Consider the following 19,663-nt stretch of genomic DNA (forward strand, 5'->3'; position numbering starts at 1 on the left):
TAAATTCTAATTTTTAATCATATTTTAATATAAGATAAAATGAATTGTAACAAATTAATGATTGACCTTATAGATAAGTAATTTAGCCAACAACTTTTTTAGTATTAAATTGATAGAAAAATTAAGCTATATTTGGGGGGGGGGGGGGGGTCAAGTTTAATGAAGTTAAAGTTCATTGAATATATTTGTAAAAAAAGATAAAGGGTTTAAGGTCTAATAGAGATAATATTTAAAGGCTTAATTAATTATTTGATCTTTATACTTGTATTTTTTTTTTGTTTTAGTTTCTATACTTAAAAATTCTGTTTTATTATTTTTACGCCTTAGTTTTCTAGCAATCTAAAACTGATATAAAATAGAAGTATAACGACTAAAACATAAAAAAAAAAAATTGTATAAAAAATAAAGCATATAGCTTTCATTCATATATAAGAACTAAACTGAAATACCAGTGTAAGTATAAGAACTAATCGATAAATTAAGCCAAATTAAGGGTACATATTATTTTTAAGAAAATTAGGCCGGGTATATATTTTTAAAAAGGACTATACACTATGTGACGATAGAAATAATAGGTATGTAGATGTATGTTAAGTATTTTCTAATGTGTTTTTTACTTTCTCTATCACACTTGTTATTTTCTCACTATTTTTTTCTCTTGTTTCTCTGTTATTTTCACTCTAAAACTGGAGTAATATGTTTATGACTACAACACATTTTGACATGACTTAGGATTAACATATATTATGATAAAATAACTAAAGATTGATAACCTTGATAGAAAAGCTTCTCATGTCTCCTCTCCCTATAAGTAGTTTCCCATTGTTATCACTTTTCATCAGCACAAGCTAAGACATGACTTCTGTACTACACTACTCACTCCTGCTGCTCCTGCTTGGAGTGGTGATTCTCACCACTCCAGTGCTAGCTAATTTGAAGCCACGCTTCTTCTATGAGCCTCCTCCAATTGAGAAACCCCCCACCTATGAACCTCCACCATTTTATAAGCCCCCATACTACCCACCACCAGTGCACCACCCTCCACCAGAGTACCAACCACCCCATGAAAAAACACCACCTGAGTATCTACCAACCACCTCATGAGAAGCCACCACCAGAATACCAACCACCTCATGAGAAACCACCACCAGAATACCAACCACCTCATGAGAAGCCACCACCAGAGCACCAACCACCTCATGAGAAGCCACCAGAGCACCAGCCACCTCATGAGAAGCCACCACCAGAGTATCAACCACCTCATGAGAAACCACCACCAGAATACCAACCTCCTCAAGAAAAGCCACCACATGAAAAACCACCGCCAGAATACCAACCTCCTCATGAAAAGCCACCACCAGAACACCAACCTCCCCATGAAAAGCCACCACCAGTGTACCCACCCCCTTATGAGAAACCACCACCAGTGTATGAACCCCCTTATGAGAAGCCACCCCCAGTAGTGTATCCACCTCCTCATGAGAAACCACCCATTTATGAGCCACCGCCATTGGAGAAGCCACCGGTCTACAATCCCCCACCTTATGGCCGCTATCCACCATCCAAGAAAAACTAATAACCACTTGCCTGCGTCACATGTTTTGGTCTACTCAAACTTAGACCTGCCCTTTGTCATATAAAGCTTTTTGTTTCTGTTTAAGATCTCAAGTACAATATGTCCCTTCTGCATGCACTACTTCTTCAAAATAAAGGCTTTATGCCTATGTATAATACTCTACTTTAATTCTCCTTTCACCATCGATATTGTAATGTCAACTACTAGTGTGGGTTTATCTATGGCTATAATAAGTTTTTCTTTGTGTTTACTTATGAGTCTTTGTTTTTAATTGCATGCTAAAAATTGGCAAAAACATATATAATTCTGTTCGTACATGTTTTATTTTATGAACTTCATAAGTACCGGTAAAGCAATGATAATGTGTAAAGTTGCTTGGTCTATATATATGTTTAAATACACATATCTCTAAACCTGTCAATGAGAAATACTCTCTTGTACCTTGTTTATTCAACTTGGGAGACTAAACCTATCATAATAGACCAATTATTAATTAAATAGTATAAAGAATTATATAACTATGCAATACGTAGTGATATTATGTTGCCGTTGAGGGGTTAATCGGTTTAAAATAAGCTCTATACAAATGTTTATATATCTTTGTTAATAATATATGGTCGTTTCATGCAAGTCTATATTTGACATTAATGTAGAACTAACATATTTAGTTAACGATTTTTACCGATTTTTAATAATATGTAATTAAGTCTCATTAATTTTTTCTTGTAAATAAATAAATTTTAAATATATCACATAAAGATTGTTCAGAATTATATACAAGTGGCCAAGAGGTTTGAATTTGGTTGTGTATGCACAAAACCCAATTTAATCCGTTATGATTGGTTGGATAACGGATTTAGCGAAATTTAATTCAACTCAACTCACAAACACCCCCTTTGTTGATATCATCATCAAGCTATATTACTATATTTTTATTTTAAAATTTAATGATAATTTTAAAAAATATTTTTTTAAAAAATATTAACAAAAAATTAATTTAAAGAAGAAAAAAAAAACAAGGGTGTGTCAATTACTAATTAACATAATAACAACGAGCAATACCATACGACAATAAATCAAGAAAGTGATAAAAAAAAATCCACAATTTTGAAATTTTGAAATTCATTCTTATTTTTTTAATTCTTTGTATTTTATGAATTTTGTTAATTATTATATATTTAATAATTATTAAAATTTTCAATGTTTTGTAACTATTATTTTTCTGAGAAAAAAAATCTTGATCTTTAATTTTTTTCCACACTGTAAACATAATATTTTACTAAAATCAAGTTTATTAAATATATACTCACAAAATTATTTATACTAGTTTTAAATTTTAATTATAAATATATTATAAATTAGAATATATATAAATTTGAAATTAAAACTTTTACTTTCCTATATTCACATTTTCATTTTTTTTCTCTTTTACTATATTAGATGTTATATAATTTAAACATTATTCGTGTAACTAATAAAAAAATATTCTAGCTTCAAGTTTAAAATTCTTAAATATGATTTTTTTTCATGTAACTAATAAAAAAATTATTCTTCAAATTCAAAATCCTTTAAATTTAAAATTAGTTTCTAATATTTAATTACATTTAAACTGTTCAGTCAATAAAAGTAGTAGAAGATTTTATTTTTGAAAGTAGTAGAAGATATATACAAATCAAATTTTAACAAATATAACTTTGTTTTGTAGTAGAATATATAAACATTATATTCTTGAAACTAACACATTTAATTTTATTCTTCAATGTTTTTTGGTTACTGGTATTCTTTTAGAACAAAATCTTATTCTTTAAATGTTCACCTTTTATTCCTAATAATCCCATTAACCTTGAATTCTTTGAAACCATCGAACTTTCAAACCAAGAAAACATGGCGGTGGGGTGCATCAGCTTCACTGCCATGCTCGGCGACGGCACCATCATGCACTGCTCCTCGCAATACGGCAGTGGAACAACTTCCTCTCGCCCCTCATGCGCCACTTCAACGTCCAGATTGGTTCTCAAAGCACAGTCAATAGATAAGTTAGTTATGATAATATATCTCCACAGTCCACATGCATTATCCTAATTAACTGTCGCGTGCTTCAAATATTCATTCCTTTACCACCAATGCTTACGGTACTTGAATTCTCAACCACTCTTTTCTTGTGTTTTTATCATCTTTGGGCAGTGATATTTCACAAATATTCATCTAATCTTTTATATGATTTGATTTTGATACAAAAATCAGATCAGAAAAAAGAAACAAAGTGTTTATAAAAGAGTGCATATATATCATCAGAATTTTTCTTCAAGCCAGATATTTAAAAGAGTGCATATATTTAAAGAGGCTGGGAAGAAGTTTACTTTTTTAATAACAATCATATACAAATGCTCACTTATTTTAAATATTTTATTTTTCTTTTTATCTCTCTTTTTACTCCATCATAAATTTTATAATACTTTTTTTTTTTGTCTCTAAATGTCTTATAGCATAATGATCTTAATGGGTGTTGACGAAATTTTTTTCTTTTCTAAAATCATGATTTGATTTGTAAAACTTAATTTTCATGTTTGATAAGTATATTAAGAAAAAATATTCACATAAAATAATATTTCTTGGGAATCGATTTTATTCCCTTTGCCACAAAAGCATTTTCATGTAAAGAGTTTAGAATCTAACTTTTCCAGCCAAGAAAAAAAGTTTTAATTATATAAAAGCATTATATGATTCCTTTTTTCCAATACAAGTGTTCTTAGTTAGGGTTTATCCTTATCCAAAAGTTATAATCTCCATCGTTATTGCACTCACATAATTCTATCTTTCTTTAGTTTTGAAATTTGTAAAAAAAAAATATTTTTCTTTTTTTAAACGTAAATTCTTATGTTAGTCGAATAATCTTTCTTCTATGAATTAAAAATCCTTTTGATTATATATATATATATATATATTTCAACGCATGACATATCACCTTTTATGCCTATATAGTATGATAATTATAATACATAACTATGGTTGGATGATGTTAGTGGACACGCAAATGCCCATCAACACCTAGAGAGAGCACTCATCCACATGATTCTTATATACATAATATTTCTTCTGTGAATTAAAATTTTCTTTTTATTATATATTTCAACGCATGGCATATCACCTTTTATGCCTATATTATTATGTATGATAATTATATATAATAGATAACTATGTTTGGATAATGTTAGTGGACACCCAAATGCCCATCAACATTTAGAGAAGAACAAATAAAATGAGGGAAGTAATAGATTTATGAGTAACGATACTTGAAAACTTTTTTATTTTAAAATACTCCACTCAAGAATAGATCTAGGAACCTATTATAGGGGTTAAAAAAATTCCTTCTTTCTAGAAACCTATTATAAGAAAACAATTCAATACCCTTTTAAAAAAAAATATGTTAGATATGAAAGTTTTGGTTCTTTTTCAAAGACATCTTGGACTATTTGTAAAGCCATTAATATATTATTGACATTACATAGTTGCTGAAAGGGAAATCAAAGTTATTACAGAGAGGCATATATAGAGCCTTTATTGAATAATTATTGCATGCAGAAAGGACAAATTGTACTTTCCATCTTAAATCGGTAGCTTCTCGTATGAAGGATGGTGGGGGCTTATATATTATGAAATGGCTGTGGTGGCATTCGTAAGCGCTCATATGTAGGTTCATATGTGAATGATTATGGATTAGGGGAGGAAGGCATGAATTCAGTGGTGACTTTTGGGGGTGCTCTGGATAAGGGCATGAATTCAATGGTGAATTTTGGGGGTGTTCTGGATGAAGACATGAATTTAGTGGTGGATTTTGGGGGTACTCTGGATGATGGCATGAATGGAATGGTGGTGAGTGGTTTCTCAAGATCATCATCTGGGGCAGGCTCAAAAAATCATGGCTTGTAATTAGCCAGCACTGGAGTGGTGAGAACCACCACTCGAAGCAGCAGGAGCAAGACAAGTGAGTGTACAAATGTCATGTCTCAGCTTGTGGTGATGAATAGTGATAATAACGAGAAACTATTTATAGGGAGAGACAAGGGAAAGTTTTTCTGTCAAGGTCATCAATCTTCGGTGGTTTATTAAATATATACATAATATTAAAACCCCCATTTAGTCATGTAAGCAATGTGGTAGGTGTAATTTGTGAATATGTTGCGGATTAACTTGGAATGAATTTTTTACCAGTGTAGTGCATGTTTGTGTGGATTAAAATTGGGATAGTTGAAAAATATTTTTATTTCGTAAGTAACAATTTTTTTTTCTTTCAATCCATGCATTATAATATACAATTTTATACTAAAATTTGTAAAATACTTTTATAACTTTAAACCAAGAAGAGGGATTAATTTACTCAAATAATAACTTTAAAAGGGTAACTTAATATAGATTTAGGTAATTATTTTATTCCTTTCGTCACGTCCTTTTTTCTAAAATGAAACCATCTTTCTTCACCTTTCATATTTTGTGTCACATTGTTTATTTTTTTTATTTATAAAACAAAATATCTTGGTGCAGTTATGTATTTTTATCTTTGTCATATTTTCTATTCTACCAAATATTTTAAAGTTTGACGGTCATATGCTTTTTTTAAAAAAAGGTTTAGTTGTGATTGACTTCGTTGGTTATGATGAATTTGAATAATGGGAATATCATGTGTAAGTTAAACTGAGGCACATTTAAGTTTTTTTTTGCACAAGCTATAAATAAGAAATCATTAATTAAACAAAACAAATGTTAATCAATTCATAAAATTATATTGTCCATGATTTTTTATGATATTCATAATAAATATATATATTTTTTTAATTTCTTAATCAGTAGGTGAACATTTATCAACAAAATCCATCAAACAACTAGTTGGTGGGCTAGGGACTAGGAAGGCGAGCATAAGTTATTAATACTCTTGTGGTCGTAATTTTAAAACCTAGATTGACCCGGATAGTTTGTTTGATTTGATTGTGAATTGATTATTTGACTGGTTTGAGTTAAATAGGTTATGTAGTCAACTAAGTTTGACCTATTGAGTTGGTGAGCTTGAACACTGATTTGTTGACTCGAGTCAAACCATATGTAGCCTTTTAACATTAATGACTAAAAAAAGAAAGAAAGAAAAGGGCATATTCGTGTTTGGTTGTCTCACTCCTTTAAAAACCTTAAGGTCCCCTATCCTCACTCTTCATCATCAACAACATTACCTCCCACCACCTTAAAACTTTTGAATTATGATATTCTCTTATTAATATGTCAACCATGTTTTCTTCATTTTACGTTTTCTTTTCGGTTACACATTTCGTTTTGTTGTTGTAATGTGGTTGTTGATTTGCACTACTAAAAAGAGTGCATTCTACTACGCCAAAATGATGTCAGCTCCAAATAATCATCTTAGAATATATGGCGATGACAACTTTGTAAATAGGAGGAGTTCAACAAGGATGATTTTACAAAAACCGTCGTGGTTTGCACACTATTTTTACAAATTAAAGGTACATGCATTCAAACCCTCACTCACTCATCGTCATGCCCTCCCTCCCTAACACATCCTCAAAACCCTAGCCTGTTCCCCCTTTCACCACATGCTCAAGCTCCTCTCTGATGTTGTCGCGCTCTGCCCAGACCTCGCCCTTTCACCTCCCTTCTTCCCGCCCTCGTTGCGCCTTGCCACCTCACTCACAAGTCTCCACCTCAACGACGTGTGTTTCACGTCACTATGCTTCGGTGTTGGTGCAAAGTTTAAGGTTCGACACAATTTGCACATGCGAGCCTTAGCGCTGAAAGGGGTCGATTTCTGTGAGCGTAGCGGAGAGTCAAGAGACGTCATGTTCCTGTTGGCAAAACCCTCGTCTCTCATACCCAGGGGACCAACGTTTTTTATTTTTCTTCTTTTATTTCAAAACCTTTTCTATATAGCTCAATAATTTCATTTTTATATATGGAGTTAGGCATATGATTGAATGATTGTTGGGTTGGATCTGCATCTATTCACCAAAACACGTAGTAGAATTTTGTGTATGGATTGACTTCAGGAAGACTATGATGTTGTATTAGGTTGTTTTGTATCTTGACAACATTGTTTTAGTTTTTTTTTGTCTAGTTGATTATTTTCTTGTAGTACTATAGGTTGGGCTATGTTGCACTTTTTTTCATATACATTGTTCATTGTTCATTATGGAGTGTAGTGTTTTGAATGCATTCTTTATAATTTATATTACTTGCTACTAGTGATTTAGTTCATGCGATTTAAATTGTGAGGTTAGTTTGGGCTTATATAAATAGTAATGTGATGGCTATTCTAAATAACATATTGCTTCTGAAGGACTCAAACATCGAGTGTTCGAAGTATCATTGGTTGATCTCCAAAGGGATGAAGAATAGTTCTTCAAGAAGATTCGTTTGAGAACTGAGGGCGTTCAAGGGAAGAATGTTCTGACAAACTTCTAGGTACGATGGTGGTTGGGCATATTTTATTTTGATCACTGTTATTGACTCACATGGTTTTAAACTAATTAAGATTGTATCTTTGTAGGGAATGGATTTCACAACTGACAAGTTGAGGTCCTTGTGCGAAAATGGCAAACTTTAGTTGAAGCTAATGCGGATGTTAAGATGTTAATTATACGTTAAGGATATTCTACATTGGTTTTACTAAGAGGTATAGTAACCGGGTGAAGAGGACCTCTTATACACAATCGAGCCAAATCAAACCGGTATAGTTACTACAACATTTTTATTGATTTGTTTTCAATCTATTTTTTCAAATATACTCGGACTCAGATATGTTCCAACATTCTTATGGTAATTTGAACATATTTTTAATTGTATTTCTGTTTATTGAAGTACCTAAGATAATAACAGAAATATAAAGGATGTGGACTAAGTTATCAACATTTGTTATTTGTATACTCTTAAAATTACAATTACTTTTGGTCCACACTGTAAGTCAATTAATGATCCAGTAATTCGACCATTAACTCAATGGTTTGATCTGGATGGATTTTAAAACTATAATGGTGGGGATCTCAATCAGACCACAAAATAGAAGGGAGACGCGCAGCTTCTTGGAGGAAAAAATTATGATTTGTGGAGATACACGCTTAAAAGCTACTTAATTAAATGAGTTGCAGGTTATCTTTTTGAGGATTACTGGTTTTATTTTCCTTTTGGTTAGTTCAAGCAACATTGGGATTGAAGCTCACAAATTTAAATAGCAAAATTAGTGAGATTTACACGTTGCATAGTGAAGAAAACACGCGCATGGAGAGCTCATGCGAACAGTGCAACCGGTTTGTTGTTGATTGTTAGTTACACGCATCTTCCCTCTAACTCAACATGCAACACATCTTGTGTTACTAAGATTATTATTAATAAAGTTACATTTGTTTATAAAAAAGCCATAAAATAAGTTGTTTTTACACTAGAAAATTATGTTCTTCATTATGGATGACAATTTTTTCTTTTGAATATTTGTATTAAAAGTAATCCTACTTAAATCTTGTAGATCGCTATCAGAATATCAAAAATAATTTTTTTTTCTGCAAATATTTAATGCTACGTACGTAAAACTCAAACTCAAAATTGCTACATATAAAACCCAAACTCAAAATTGGTTAAATGGAAATAATCCGCATGAACAAATTCACACCAAGCATAAATAGATAATCGGTGCATCATATAGATGACGGAACTATAAACAGGTGAATGCTGCCTAAGGTTTATCTTAATTTATTAATAGCAAAAAAGTGGCAAAACGATGGAAAGGGCTAATTTTTTTTCAAAATTATCAAATGGAAATAAAATATAAATTAATATTCAAAAGGAAATAAGTCATATGTTATTCTACAACTTCTAATTGAAAATCATAAATTATGTTATGATTTTCTTCTTTTTTTTTCTCCTTTTTCATTAAAGTCTTAAAAAAACATTACAACTTTAATTTTTATTTTTTTTCCAACACGGCCTTATTTTATGTTTTATTTATTTATTTTTAATACAAGTTGTGGGAGTATTTTTTAAATTTTTTTAATTCTAAATAATTTACAATTTTAAAGTCGTAAATAATTTTTTGTTTTAATATTTTTATTTAAATTTAAGTCTTTTATATTGTTTTTTAATTTACAAAATAAACAATAATCCTTAATAGAAAAATATATAAAATATTAAATATGGAAAATATACTAAATAAAACAATATAAAAAATATTAAATAAAATAATATAGAAAAATATTAAATAAAACTAAAAAATAAAATATAAATTAATTTATTAAATAATTGAAATAAAAAAATTATAAATTAAAGTTGTAAAGTATTTTATGAATTTAATAAAAAAAGTTCCCTTACAACTTTAAAGTCGGGTTAAAAAAAATTTAAGTAGATGAAAAAAGAAAAAAAAATCAATATAATTTACGACTTTAAAATAGGAACCTACCGTTTATCACTCAAAAAAATTATTTATTTTAAGAAAGTATACATATGTGCATGATTATTATCAAACTCTCGATTTAACTGACTAATTCTTACGAGTTTACGAGTCCACTTGTTCTCTACGAGTTGACTCTTGAGTAAACTTTTTTTTTAGTAGACTCTGGGTAAACTCTATAAATTCCAAGTAAATTGGGTAGACTTTCGAACTTATCATTCAACGAGTTAGCAAGTTAAAAAAAATTAGACCAAAATGTAAGTCATTTTTATTGTTTTCTGTGTGTTTAGCATTTAACATATTTTCATTTAGCATGTTATCCTTAAATACAAAATTCTCACATTTAATAATATCAAAGTCTTCTTCTCTGATAACATCAAACCCTCGATTCGAATAATCTACCACTACTATAACATGTACAAGTTATTGTCTACTAGTGATGTACTATTACTATATTTGGTTATTTAAATATTCCAAACTTTATGATTTACTGTTTTATTTTATTATATTGTTAAAATGTTTAATTAGTATGTTATTTATAAATATTTTGTTATTATTTTTATATGAAATAAACTCTTACGAGTCGAGTCTATAAAACTCTCATGAATGTGTATAAATTCTCAAGTTTGATAACCTTATTTGTGTTTTTCGAAGAAGATAGATTCCCATGGGAAAAAAATTTAGGACCGTTAGATTTGTTAGATTTTGAATGGATGGTTGATAATTTTTCTTCTTTTTCTTATTTTCTTTTCTCTTTCTCCCCTTCTTTTACCAATTTGCCCCGGTCTATTTCCTTTTTCCTTTTTTCTTCCCTTATTTTGCTCAAATCCTTCTTCCACTATTGACAATCCACTTCCTATCAGAATGAAAAATTTGAAGATTCAATTGTTTTTTCTTCTCATTGTTAATTAAAAGAAAAATGAGAGCATATAAGTCAACAAGCATCTAAATGGACACTCCATTCTCAAAAATCACCCATGCCACGATGAGAAACAAGAAAAATCGGAAAAAGAGTGAACAAATGAACGAGAAAAACAAATGGAATGAAGGTTCTTTGGCTTCTGTTGAATGCGTTTTTTTTTTTTGCAGATCTGATAAAGGGGTGGTTTTTTTTTATTATTTGAGAAAGGAGGGTGGTTTGGGATTTCTAGATCCGTGAAAGGGAGTGTGGTGTTGTCCGTTGTCGTCGTCGGCTTGGAAAGGAGCGTAATTGCGGTGGAGGTGTTGTCGTTGCCATTTGCCATCGCCGCCGTGGTGGTTGTGGATGTATTTTCCTCGTTGGGTTGTTGTGATGGTGTCGCTGCCGTTGACTCTTGGTGGTGACGATGTGGAATGGTTGTTGTTGCTGACTGTGCTAGTCGGTGGGAACAAAGGCACAAAGTGGGAAAGGGAAGAAAATAAGAAAAAAGAAACTTGACCTTTGATTAAACAAATAATATATCCAATAGTTGGTAATAACTTTCTCACCGTGGGAAAGTTGGCAAGGTTTCCCACGCTAGACTTCGTCTCTGAACAAAACGTTTAAATGGATACTGTAAGATAAATAGGTTGCACAATTGTCCTTTATTTTATAACCACTAAACCTGAAGCAATTGAGAAAAGCGGGAGGGGCTGAGCACTTGTACTTCCTGTGTCCTAACACGTCTCTCGTTTCACATACATGAAAAATAATATTAATTTATTGCATATTACAATCTTTAGTGATTTTTACGTGGGATTCTTTTCCACCTAAGTAGAAACTTTGATGGATTTTGTGTAAATTTCGCAATATACATGTATTATTTCAAAAAATAAGTATCAAATAACATTTTATAATTTTTTATATTTTTTTCTTAATCATTCAGTTCATAAAAAAGAAATTTAAATTAATAAATTTGATCAAAATTTAAGCAAATTCTCATCTAAGAATTATTTTCATTTAAGAATCAAATTCGTTATAATTTTTATATATGAATACTTTATTTTTAATTTTTTATTAACATTCCTAAAAGAAATCGTTAACATTTTATTTTTCTTATATATTAGTCATATTAATTTTATAATAAAAGTGACACAAAAAGCATTTAATGACATCTAACAATAATATACCATTAACATTTTTCAGAATCATGAAACTAATGTTATCCTTGTTATTTTGAACTTTTTCTTTTGGTGGTGGTATAAGGTGATAAAGATTTTCAATAACAAATTAAGATGTGACTTATTATTCCATCATTGAAAACATCATCTTAATTGTTTGTCTTGGTCATGGTGTAAAGGTGATAAAAATTCTAATAATAATTTAGGAGTATCCATTAATTATCACTCCAAAGTGTTTCTTTTGGTGATGGTGTAAAATATGTGGTAAAGATTCTGACAGTAAGTCACAAGTACCACCACCCTAATCAGTCTCTTTTACATGCATGCACTCTTCGAAATCTATAATAACTGCATGTAATTTCCTTTCTTGTAATGACAAATATATTGTTTATTATACTTTGTGCTTCATTATGAAATACTAGTGTTTCTGCCTTTAAATTACAATTTTATAGTCTCTTTTAATTTCTAATTTGTGACGTTGGTTCCTCTATATTTTTTATGCCCATATTTAGTCTTCATATTTCATAAAATTTATAATTTTAATCAAATTTTTAATTATGTTAATTAAAAATTATTTACGTATATATGTTTATCAATCATTGTCACTTACTTACTGTCATTGGAACTTTTTTCTTTTGGTGATGTAAAAGTGATAAAAAAATTTAAATTTTTTATCTAAAGATCTTTAATAATCAATTATATAAACTTTACTTATTCTTACAAAATATAATTTCTCAAATTTATGATTCTTAAATTTCAAGAATCATAATTGTCGAGTATGAGAAAACTTTTTCCTAACAAACATCTTCTTAAATTTTTTTTCTTTCTTTTTTGAAGAGAAAATTGTCGGAAACTCTGAGCATCAATTGTCAAGACATGAGTAGCCGTAAACCAATAAAAGACACACATTGAAGAAAATCAGGTGAAAAGTCACCTAACATTATTCCGCTTCAATTCCCGCACTGACAATTATAGATGGGAATTCTCTGCAGTCACATTTTTGTGGCTGCATGAAATTCTGGCCACTAATGGCCATTAAAATTAAATTATACATTAAATATCAAAACAAAAAATAAACTGAAAGTTTTTGGTCCGTTAGATGACGACTGCATACCCTGCACTGCAATTGAAAAGGGTCCGACAATTATCCGAACAGATCTTATCGTGGAACAGAATCAGACCAAAAAAAAAAATTACTGCAACGTACTAATAACAAATTCAAATTCAAATTTGTTCTTCGAAAAGCAAAACAAATCTGTATTTTGGCTACTAACCGAAACCTAAGATAGAAGATTCCATAGGACAATTTGTGTCCGCTGCTAAATCTCCTTCTTTTCACCTTTGTTTTTCTCCTCGAAGAACTCAGATCACTACCACCAGCAACTTCCCCGAGTGTTGTTTTTCACTTTCTCTTCTCAAAACCCACTCTCTCTGCCAGATCTTGCTTCCTGTTGTTCCAGGTGCTCTCCTCTTTCTCCCCTCTCGATTGTCTTTTACAGTTTTTAGAATTCATTTTTATATATTATTCTTCCATTTGCATTAATTTATTTGTCATTTGGTGTTCTCCGTAATTCCCGAAAATGACACATGTTTTCTTAATTGTGGAGCATTTTGGGGATATCCCCTCCCTGGTTGCTTATACGTCGCTTGCGGTGATTATTAGGGGAAAAACACGTGTTTTTATTAATTAATTAATTGAGTTGTATTTTATTTTTCCAACTATTGGGGTGTGTGGATGAAATGCCTCTATAATAGGAGGGTTCAAGTTGACTAACTGTTGAAATCCTGGGGTTATATGGGAAAGGAAAAATTGAGCTGGATAATTGATGTGGCTGACGTGTTTAGATTGTGACAAAATGTATCCAGATGGTTTATAGCGAATTATGAAGTTTTTTGAATTTATTTTCTCATTAAGGGGCATAACTCCTTACTTTTGGTTGTAAACTTAATTCGAGGAGTAAAATCCTTGCACAATTAATGTAGGTCAGTGTAGTACGACTTGTACAAGGTGATTGGTGAAGTCAATGAGATTAGTAATATAAGTATGACTCCTAAAACAGTAATAGTTTTGACATTCTAACGCTTCCCTTCAAGTTAGTGTCCACTAAGATCTTCGCCTGTTACAATTAAGCACACCGAAAGACAATCCTAAAAATTTAATGTTTTCTCCATCATGAATAGTGCTGAAGAGAGGCAGGAAAGACATCATAGCAAAATGAGACATTGCAAACACTTAATAACTGCTAGAGAAACAACAAAACATGATGACTGGGGTGGTTGACAGTCTGAAGAGCTGGTCAGAATGTTGCATGGCCAAGGAGTAAGGGAAACTGATGGAAAGAGGTGCTGCATAAATTTCTTGACAAAACAATCATACACTTGAAGGCATACTCTCCAAATTAATTAAAAACAACATTTGGAAGCTTCAAACTTCAAGAAATTCCGGAGCATAAAATTCAAAACCCTTGAATACTAAATATGGCTTGAAAACAGCTTGTGGTCGGAAGAGAACACACCCCAGTTGTAGTGAAGCATAGCCAACAGGGGTGAAATAAGTTTGCATTTAAGGCAGCCCCAAAGAGGCCACAACCAAGGCAGGCTAGAGATGACTGCAATTAAGGTAGTATTTCAACACTCCTCATGCTCAAGGCTACCGGCCTGGAGCGTGGCAAATGCAAGTGGCCCAGCAATAGATCTATGGTAGGCTCTGGTCCAACAATATTTTTATTTCTCTGATGTTTGAATAGTCAGCTACTGATTTATTATAGACAAAGAGGAATCAAAATCTGCCGTAATGAGGAAGCAAATCAGGAAGCAACGAATAGTCTATCATCTATCATAATTCAGATTTTATTCAAATCTGATAGACAAAGAGGAATCGAAATCTGCTGTTATGAGGAAACAAATCAGGAAGCAATGAATAGTCTATCATCTTATCATAATTCAGATTTTATTCAAATTTGATTCTAAACACATTTATTACAAAATCAAATCAAGGCATAAATTATGATATTTGAGGGGTATTGTATCTGAAGTCTAATATTTTTATCTCGCATAATGGTGTATTTTCTTCCTCTCCTTTTTTTTTGACCCTTTTCTTGTTCCATTATTAACATGTTTAGTTGTTCTTTGTACTTTGTACAGGGACTGTTTTCTTATAACAAGTATCTTTGCTTCTAATAAGGAGCGTACATGCCACTGGCTGACTAGTGAAGAAGAACAGCTCTTGTGTATAGTTTATGAGCATTCAATTAGAAAAGCTTGGATATTATGGGGATCAGTTCTCGAAGGTCGAATCTTCAGTGATGACTAACTTTGTTTATGCTGTTTGTTTTATTAAGAAATTTTGTATCTTCTAGTTAACATCAGAAACTCTGATCGATTGACATTTGAATCTTGTTGGCTGCAGTTCTTCCAACAGAAAACCAAGTGATAGTATGAGGCTTATTGTGACAACTTTTGTTGGAATAGTTTTTGGCTTCTTTATAGGAGTATCATTTCCAGCATTGACTACAAAGGTGCAGACTTTTAGCATCTTCTTGTTAATACTTATCTTGTCCTTTGGCAATTGATGATAAAATGTTGTCGATCTTAATAATGGAACTCTAATGGTACTTTAACAATTTGCAGTTGAATCTCCCATCCAGCCTGCTTCCTGCCATTGATATTTCTTACATTCAAGAGAAATATGCTGGTGGCAATGCACCGTCTTTTGTGAAGAATAATAACAGCATCTCATCAAAGCATCGGTTAATAAACGATACATTCAAGGTACACATCTCATGTCAGCCTTGTGAACGATATTAAAGTTGCTGGATTCAAGTTAATATCTTTATAACTTCTTTCATTGAGAAGGAAAAAGATTTAATTGAATAATATACTATAGTTGGAAGAGGTTTCATAATCTCATCAAAGATTCATGCACATTATTTGTTGAATGAAGGATGGTAAAGAAAGTGAGATGAGATAGTGGGCCAGATGAATGAAGTAAATTTTATCAATTGATGTTAGTTTACAATATTAAATCTTTAAGGTTTTAAGACCCATGATTTAATGGGTTGTAGTGGATAGGCTCTTCAGATTAAGTAGATGCAAACTTGAGTTTATGAGGAAATGAGTTGCTGGAGTTATTCATTTCTGTTATTAGTCTTCTGCTTCCCTTTTATTTATTCCAAAGGAAATACTGCTTAGCAACAAACTAGAGTAAAATTGGCTCGCTTTCTTTAATCTAGATCTTCCTTTCAGTTTTAGTCATGCAACAGACTGCTAAGCGTAAATTTACCATCAAGCATTGAGTAATTTTATTAAATTCATAAATTGTAAATCTCTCTCTCTTTCTCTCTCTCTTGCTTTCACACCCACAAATTATTTCACCATCAACAATCTAGAGAAGTTGAAATTGTAGAAAGCAAAATTCGTTATGAACAGAAACAGGGTGCTTTTATTAATTGATAAAATATTGATTCAAATGTAAGGAAGAAAGTAAGAAATTACTGGTAGGGTGATGTTCCAAAATTGGAAAAATAAAATAAGATCAAGCACATAGCAACAATGAGAATCAAAAAGACTCATGCTTCTTTTTGTTAACAGCTTGAGTATGATTTGTATTATTTAATATTGGGAAAATGGTTCGTTAAAGTCTGAATAATGATTGTTGCTTATTTTCATGATTCTCTGCAATGCAGATATGGGTTCCATCAAATCCAAGAGGTGCAGAAAGATTACCTCCTGAGATTATTGAAGCTGAGACAGACTTTTATTTGCGTAGATTGTGGGGTCAGCCCAGTGAGGTGTGTATCCTAAAACAATTTTCTTATTTCTTTTTTTTTTCATTCTATTTTTGGGAGCATCTGGGGGTTGAAACATAGAAAACATGTTCTTTTTGCATGCATAAAAGAATACATCTAAACACAAATTATGGTCCTGCTACTGTTGTTAATAAACTTGTTAAAGAAGACTTACATGTTTTCACCAGATTCTTTGTTTGTTTCGATGAAGGAAACTTCATATGACACCCCAAATCCAAGATTGAGACAATTTGGGAAAGAATAGTGACATAGAAAACTTTTGGACTGGAGTGCACTTTTGGAAAGAATAGTGCATTTTTCTTCTAGCTTGATTTTTTTTCTTTCTGTTTCTGTTATTAGGCCAGTCTGTAAATTTTTGGACTGGAGAGGCCTCTGATGTTTTTATTGTGGTATATCATCTATATACAGAGTATTTGATTAAGTTGCTGCTTGCAGGATTTAACATCAAAGCCAAAGTACCTTGTGACTTTCACTGTTGGTTATAATCAGAGATATAATATTGATGCAAATGTGAAAAAGGTCATCTGTTAGTTTCTTTTTCTTTCTGATGTATAAACTTCTGTATGGGTCTTTAAACTAGCTCAATTACTTGGAACAGTTCTCAGAGAACTTTACAATAGTTCTATTTCATTATGATGGCCACACAACTGAATGGGATGAGTTTGAGTGGTCAAAGCGGGCAATTCATGTGAGTGTTCGCAAACAGACCAAATGGTAAGAATCCATTGCGCTCGATCATAAATATTGGATGACATATTTTCCTTGCAACTCTTACCATCATTATTGTTTGCCTAACTAAAGTCAAAAGTGTTCTGCTAATTCAATCATGTTATGATATTAAGCATTTAATTTTTTTCCCTCCTAGGTGGTATGCCAAGCGGTTTCTGCATCCTGACATTGTGGCACCATATGACTATATTTTTATATGGGATGAAGACCTGGGTGTTGAACATTTTAATGCAGAGGAGTGAGTATTTAATATGATACAATACACAGTTTAATTTCAATATCCGTGTAAAGTTTTATACTATTATCCAATTATTTATTAATTGTTCATTAAAAGATTTTGAGTTCTAAGTCGGTTTGTCATCGTCTAACTTGTCAAATGTGGTAATACTAGATGTGATTAGATGATAGTGCTAGAAACTTCTGAATTGATAGTGGATCCAAAAAAAAAACATGTATATTTATATACATAAGGATTTTTTTTTTAATTTTACTTGTGAAGTTTGATATGTTCTAATTTCAATCACAGATACTTAAAACTGGTGAAGAAGCACGGGTTGGAGATTTCACAGCCTGGTTTGGAACCTAATAAAGGATTGACATGGCAAATGACAAAGAGAAGAGGTGATCGTGAAGTTCACAAGTAAGACAAGAATCCTGTGTTAGTTTTCTTCTGGAACTTGTTTTGTAAAAGAATGTGTACTAACTGTTTATTTTTGTGATTTCTATTAGAGAAACAGAGGAGAAACCAGGATGGTGCGCTGACCCCCATCTGCCTCCTTGTGCAGCGTAAGCATCAGTTGAAGCATTATTTTTGTATTATCCACCCATACCAAACTGTATCCAATTATGTTATGCATGCAGATTTGTTGAGATTATGGCTCCAGTGTTTTCACGAGATGCATGGCGTTGTGTCTGGCATATGATTCAGGTTAAATGTTTTCTCTTTATTCTTTTTAAATATCCATTGGTTAGTTGTTTAATGTCTGTTTAAGCGCACTCGTTAAAGTCTAACAATTAATTATGATTGTTCCATTCTGGGCATTTCAGAATGATTTGGTCCATGGCTGGGGCCTTGATTTTGCTCTTAGAAAATGTGTTGAGGTGAGTTTGTGGTCTCATTACTTAAATTCATCTAACTTCATTTTTCTTAATTGCAATTGCTATGCTATAGAACATTAAAATTAAACTAATATCTCTCCCCATCATGTAGCCTGCCCACGAGAAAATTGGAGTTGTTGATTCTCAGTGGATTATTCATCAAAGTGTTCCCTCACTAGGGAATCAGGTAATTTGTTTTCCATGATTATTACTGTTAGATTCAATAGTTTTACTCATATAGCCGATGTAAGATATGTATGTTTTTCTTTGCTTTTGTAGGGAGAATCACAACCTGGGAAAGCGCCATGGCATGGGGTATGTTAATGTTATGCATGTTTCATACAGTTTTATTCGTCTCTCCCATTCATACATACAAGTTTTCTGTGCTGAACCAAACCGCCATGAATAGGCCTATATATTACATTTTGCTTGCATGCTTGTTTAACATTATAACTCTTAATTTAATTAATCAAGAAGCTATATTACAATGGATGGAGCTGTTATTTTTTGCAAATACTTTGACTACTAAATATGCATGCATGTTGATGAACCATGGTGTTGGTGGCAGGTGAGGGAGAGGTGTAAAAGGGAGTGGACAATGTTCCAGAGTCGGTTGGCAAATGCAGAAGACGCATATTACAGGGCCGTGGGAGGGGATATGTTTAATTCGACTACTCCTTAGTGAGGACAACCACTGAAGTTGATTTGTACACAGCCATCACCATTATTGAGTTCGATTTTGCATGATATATAATTTTTTTTTTGGTTTCAAAGTTTGTGGCACTATAATTGAGAGTCCTAGCTAAGGACCAAACAACAGTTCAATGGGGGATTCCAGTGCTGATAGAGAATTAGATAATATATAGGTAAATAAAACTTACTGTGTAAGTAGTTTATTTGATTATAATATTCTTTTAGGACCTTGCATGAAAA

General features: G+C 31.7%; 2 protein-coding genes across 2 annotated transcripts; both read left to right on the forward strand.

Annotated features, from left to right (window-relative positions):
* Positions 1 to 826: 826 nt before the first annotated feature.
* LOC100775551 (early nodulin-75) lies at positions 827 to 1,826 on the forward strand. The gene is given in 2 exon segments (XM_003532763.4): positions 827 to 1,077; positions 1,079 to 1,826. Coding segments are annotated over 2 exon segments (720 nt in total). The 5' UTR covers positions 827 to 855; the 3' UTR covers positions 1,577 to 1,826.
* Positions 1,827 to 13,010: 11,184 nt separating this feature from the next.
* LOC100805311 (uncharacterized) lies at positions 13,011 to 19,663 on the forward strand. Its single transcript, XM_003531285.5, has 15 exons — positions 13,011 to 13,555; positions 15,240 to 15,385; positions 15,505 to 15,613; positions 15,726 to 15,866; positions 16,781 to 16,885; positions 17,339 to 17,422; positions 17,502 to 17,617; positions 17,769 to 17,870; positions 18,159 to 18,272; positions 18,362 to 18,418; positions 18,494 to 18,560; positions 18,680 to 18,733; positions 18,843 to 18,917; positions 19,010 to 19,045; positions 19,299 to 19,663. The coding sequence occupies exons 2-15, from the start codon at positions 15,366 to 15,368 to the stop codon at positions 19,410 to 19,412; spliced, it is 1,194 nt and encodes a 397-aa protein (XP_003531333.1). The 5' UTR covers positions 13,011 to 13,555; positions 15,240 to 15,365; the 3' UTR covers positions 19,413 to 19,663.

This window comes from Glycine max, chromosome 8 (genome assembly GCF_000004515.6).
Source record: "Glycine max cultivar Williams 82 chromosome 8, Glycine_max_v4.0, whole genome shotgun sequence".
In the NCBI taxonomy this organism is placed as follows: Eukaryota; Viridiplantae; Streptophyta; class Magnoliopsida; order Fabales; family Fabaceae; genus Glycine; species Glycine max.

What these genes read in the sequence shown, in the direction of transcription:
- LOC100805311 (XM_003531285.5), top strand. Translation starts at nt 15,366, where the DNA reads ATGGGGATCAGTTCTCGAAG. An exon ending in CATCTGCCTCCTTGTGCAGC is followed by an intron (nt 18,419 to 18,493) that starts GTAAGCATCAGT and finishes TTATGCATGCAG; the next exon opens with ATTTGTTGAGATTATGGCTC. An exon ending in TTCCCTCACTAGGGAATCAG is followed by an intron (nt 18,918 to 19,009) that starts GTAATTTGTTTT and finishes TTGCTTTTGTAG; the next exon opens with GGAGAATCACAACCTGGGAA.